At 55.3% G+C, this 4,408-nt stretch overlaps 2 protein-coding genes across 5 annotated transcripts in view; both read right to left on the bottom strand.

Moving 5' to 3' along the window:
* TMEM25 (transmembrane protein 25) lies at positions 1-4,392 on the bottom strand. Of its 4 annotated transcripts, none has more exons than XM_019647376.1 (8): positions 3,917-4,390; positions 3,338-3,691; positions 2,605-2,895; positions 2,262-2,393; positions 1,918-1,948; positions 1,667-1,767; positions 1,439-1,525; positions 1-1,319 (listed from the first exon to the last, which is right to left on the bottom strand). In XM_019647376.1, exons 1-8 carry the CDS (start codon positions 3,984-3,986, stop codon positions 1,246-1,248), a joined length of 1,140 nt encoding a protein of 379 aa, XP_019502921.1. In that variant the 5' UTR covers positions 3,987-4,390; the 3' UTR covers positions 1-1,245. The 4 variants fall into 4 exon arrangements, with proteins under 4 accessions (XP_019502921.1, XP_019502922.1, XP_019502923.1 ...); XM_019647377.1 differs by having other exon boundaries at positions 3,338-3,649; positions 3,917-4,389; XM_019647378.1 differs by lacking the exon at positions 2,262-2,393 and having other exon boundaries at positions 3,917-4,392.
* TTC36 (tetratricopeptide repeat domain 36) overlaps positions 4,072-4,408 on the bottom strand; it is a 4,520-nt gene continuing 4,183 nt past the window's right edge. Inside the window, exon 4 of the mRNA XM_019647394.1 lies at positions 4,072-4,106. Coding sequence (XP_019502939.1) covers positions 4,072-4,106 — 35 coding nt within the window. The remainder of the gene's footprint in view (positions 4,107-4,408) is intronic.

Here is a 4,408-nt window from a genome sequence, read left to right on the forward strand (position 1 = left end):
TAACATTCACTCTGTCAAGTTTATTGAATTTACTGTGTGCTTAGCACTGTCCTAGGTAGTAACATAAGAAAAATTGTAAAACAAGATAACAAGGAAAAAAATATACTCTGCACTATGTTAATTTGCCATCATTTCCATGATGCTTTGTAAAGTGTCCTTAGGTCATTTTGGGGTATGTGGGTCTCCCTCTTTCTCCATGTCCCCCTTCCCGTGCTGTTGAATTAAGTGCCACTATGACCATCCCCTGAAGAACAGAGGGTGGGACAGGAAGAATGGGTTGGTCAGGGGGCAGTCAGGGGTTGGTCGGGGCTGGAGTCGGTCTCATGGCAGGGGAGACATGTTGAGAGGGAAGCCACCAATGCAGAGGGCTTAGGGCACTCAGTGAATCACAGGAAGACCAGACTTGGGGAAGCCACAGAGAGAGCCCTGGGGCCCTCACTCATCCCCGCCCCACCCCCCACTGTGTGTTTAAAGTGCTAATGCTGTAAAAAAATGAAGCATAGCTACATGCTGTCCTAGATGCCACCAGACTTCTCACCTCCCTCCTTTCCTTCTGATTTGTGCTAACACCAGGCACTAACACCACCAGCGGCTGGGCCAGTGGAGAAGTCTAGTGCCCAAGAGAAGGTGGGGACAGAGGTGGCAAAGAAAGGGCAGAGGTATGTGCAAAAGGGACTAGCTTGTGCTTGGCCAATGCCCCTGGGCCAGGGATTGGTTCCTGTGCAAAGAGCAGTTTGGTTCTATAAAGCTAGCAGGGTCCTAAATTTTCCCTGAGGGAACAAAGTTGCAGAGCACGGGAAGGAAATCCAAGACGTGCAGGACCTTCCTTGTCCCATAATCAGGCCTGCCCCCACGCCTGCTGTACAAGGTGCTGAGGAGTACTGGTGTAGGGCACACAGCAGGCCCAAGCCAACAGGGCCATGCCACACTTAGATGATGGATGACCTCTGAACACCTGGGCAAAGAGCTCTATCCACCTGGACATGGACATAACATGCAGGACCCCCACCTGAATTGGAACAAGGGCTTAGGTCCAGCCAGCAGCCTTCCCAAGGGTACCTATGCCCCTGGGGGTCAGATCCCAATGAAACCATCATGTGGATGACAGAGAACACCCCAACCAGGGGGCAAGCAAAAGTGGCAGTAGCATGGTCTCCTCTAGTTGGCAACATGGCTGGGAAGAGGGTGCCTTGGAGGAGTGGGAGAGTGCCCAGAGGCCATGGCACCCTCCGTCTCGCCCTCAGCTCAGAGCCAGATCTCATCACTGCTCACACTGGATACTCGATAGATGTAGCCCAGCATTGGGAGACGGATGAAACCTGTAGGGTCGGAGATGCCCAAGAGTCAGTAACCCTTATCCTTGGAAGTTGCGAGACCCATTTCTGCCCCTGGGGACTCAGAGGCATAAGCACAAGGGCTGGGGAGCAGAGGAGGGTACCTTGGCTGGTGAGGAGGCCGCCGGGCTCTGGGTCCAGAAGTTCTGGCCGGCTGTTGTTCCGAGCCATCTGCCGGTCTGCTGCTTTCCCTGTTGGGTAACAAAGGGGATGGTGCCCATGACAAGTGTGCCTGACAGGGCTTTGCCCCTCCTAAGTACCAAGGTCTCTCTTTTTCTCAGAAGCACCTCTAAAGATAAAGCAGGGGCAAGCAGAGGGGGTCCTGGATGTACCTCTGGGATCCGGAGTGAGGTCGTTGAGCTGAAGGTTGGACGGGAGAGACATGTTCTCCCGTGGCAGGCGCACGTTGTTGAGTTTCAGGTTGTTGGAGTCACTATGGGGCGGACAGAGCCTGAGATACATCCTGGTACCAGCAGGTACAGGTTCCTGCTTTCAGGCCCGCTCCAGAACTACCAGCAATTGCAGCGCCCCACCTGTCCCCATGCTGCATCTCCATTCAGCCCATTCACCCAGCCCCAGTTACCTAGAGATCAGAGACGGGCGCCGGGAGGAGCCTGAGGAGAAAGAAACCACACCACTGTTCTCAGTATGCCCACCCAATCTGGGCTCTGTGCCCCCTGCCCTTTCAGATCCAGGACCCTCACGCAAGGGGTTTCTCAAATGCTCAGCCCTGGCTCTGGGACCAGGGGTGTTGTTCCCAGTGCTCAGTCCTGCCACCTGGGATGTAGCGATTACCTGTGGCTATACCCGGGAACACCTGTCAGAAATGACTTGTTCTGCCCAGCCCTGCTTGTTGTCCTGCTGCTCACCCCGGATCTCGCCTCCACTTCCCCAGCCACCCTCTGCCCCATACCGCTTTGTCCCTACCTTTGGTCTTCTTCTCTTTCCTGCAGACCAGGCAGGCCACCAAAGTGCTGAACGCCACCAGGGTGCCCAGGGCAAGCCCTCCAGCCACGACAATGCCAAGCAGTGGCACTTGCACTCGGGTGGCCAGGAGTCCTGCAGGTCATCCTTTGGTTAGGTTCTGAGTGGGCAGGGCCCCCAACTCTGAGATGCCACAGGTACTAACTACTCTGTCTTCCTTGCCCAAGGCAGCTATAGACAGCTCATTCACAAACATCACCCAGAGGGCAACAAATCCTCCCATTTCTGTGCTGAGATTCCACACCCACCAGAGGCTTTGCTGGGCCCCGTTGGTGGCAGTGCTCACCTGGGGCCGGAAGTGAGGCACTGGTGACACCCACATCATTGGTAGCTACCACAGATAGGTTGTGTGCCAGGCTTTCGAGCTGCAGCTGCACGGTGTGGTTGGTGAGCCAGGGATAGTTCTGGGTATCCAGCACCAGGAAGTTGGAAGTGTTGACAGTCACTGGCCCATCCTGGTCGATCCAGGTCACATTGGCAGGTGGGTTGGCACGCACCAGGGCAAACAGGACAACCAGGAGGCCTTGGCCCTGAGCTTCCTGGTACTTGGCTCCGACCTGGGCAATCTCCGGCTTAACTGGTGCAAAGCAGAGGCCAATATGCTCTCACCATAGCTCCTCATATTCCTTGTCCTTTCTTCCCAAACCCAGAAGGGACCTCTCCCTGAAGGGACACTGGGAAATAGGATGGCTGGGTCTGCCTTACAGGCAGCATTATGTGGTGATCAAGAGTATATACACACTAGAGCCAAAATGTCCAGATTTAAATCCTGGCTCTGCTACTTACCAGCTGTATGACCTCCGCCCCAGATTGCTTAACTTCTCTGCAACCTGTTTTCTCATTTGTAAAATGGGGATAATAACAGTAATTATCTCATAGGATTATTGTGAGGATTAAAGTGAACTAATATTTGGAAAGTGCTTAAGTGTTTGTTAAATGTCCTATCAGACCACCTGCTGGGTGGCTGCTGGGGGTGCCTGGGCAGAGAACCTTTCCCTGCCCACCTCAGGGACACTCACATTGCACATTGAGGATGATGGAGGCATTGGCTGGCCGGCCACTGTCGGGATCTTGCACAGAGCAGTTGAGCTCATGCTGGGCCCGATGGGCAGTGACAGTGAAGGTGCTGGTGCCTCCAGAGAAGGCCTTTCCACCCACACTCAACAGTCTTGATGTGCTGGCCTCCTGCAGCTGACCATCCAGGTACCAGGCCAATTGCGGGGTGCCAGGCCCCCCTGCCACTCGGCAGGTGAAGGCATGACGTTCACTCTCCCGAAGTGCTCGCTCAGCCCAGGCCTGGCCATCGATTCGTGGCGCCAACTCCCCACAACCTGGAACACAGCATGGAGTTCTGAGGTAGGGTTGGTACTGTTCTGTAATCAATATGAAGTCCAATTACAGAGGGGCAGCCAAGAGACAGAAAATCTGGGTTCTCTCACCAGGGACTGTCTAGATCTTGGGTAGGTGGGTGAGGGGAACCGAGCTCTGGTGACTGGGGCCTCATGTGGGTACCCAAACAGAAGGTGCAGGCAAGGAAAGGAGAGAAGGGGATTTGACTCTAGAAGTGCTTGGCCAAGGGATGAAGATGGCGGGTGTACCTGAGCTCAGAAGGGCTGGCAGGAGCAGCAGTGTGTGCGAGAGGGTAGCTGGGCGTGGAAGCAGCGCCATGGTGGCCCCGGCCTGGGCCCCAGGCTGGCGAGAGAAGGGGGTGGGCCTCGACGTTAGGTGAGATCAGGCAAGCTTAGTAATTCCTTCAGGAAATTAACTCTCCAGAAACAAAAATGTAGACTGATCCACAGGGGCGAAGGCAAGGACGCGAACAGCCAAGCCCAAACCCACCCAGCACGTACCTGTACTGTACACCCTGCGGGCGCAGAACTGAGCTCTGACTCTAGGGTACAAACAGGCACACCCCCACAGATACACAGAAACGACTTGCAACCGTGCAGCCCGCCCCAGGCCCAGACACACACACGCCCTTCCCCGAAAGGGATCGTCCTTCTCCAGAAGTGGCGTCTCTCTTGCCCCACTCCTCCTGCCCCCATCTCTGGCCCTACCCCTCTTTCCCATCCTTCTGGTTGCTCAGGCGG

Source organism: Hipposideros armiger, unplaced genomic scaffold (genome assembly GCF_001890085.2).
Source record: "Hipposideros armiger isolate ML-2016 unplaced genomic scaffold, ASM189008v1 scaffold_111, whole genome shotgun sequence".
NCBI classification, from domain to species: domain Eukaryota; kingdom Metazoa; phylum Chordata; class Mammalia; order Chiroptera; family Hipposideridae; genus Hipposideros; species Hipposideros armiger.

Bases quoted from the DNA above. Each gene is read 5' to 3' on its own strand.
- TMEM25 (XM_019647376.1), bottom strand. From the start codon at position 3,986: ATGGCGCTGCTTCCACGCCCAGCTACCCTCTCGCACACACTGCTGCTC. The intron at 2,394-2,604 runs GTGAGCACTGCC...GATGACCTGCAG, and splicing joins TGCCTCACTTCCGGCCCCAG to GACTCCTGGCCACCCGAGTG. The intron at 1,949-2,261 runs GTAGGGACAAAG...CTTTCTCCTCAG, and splicing joins GAAAGAGAAGAAGACCAAAG to GCTCCTCCCGGCGCCCGTCT.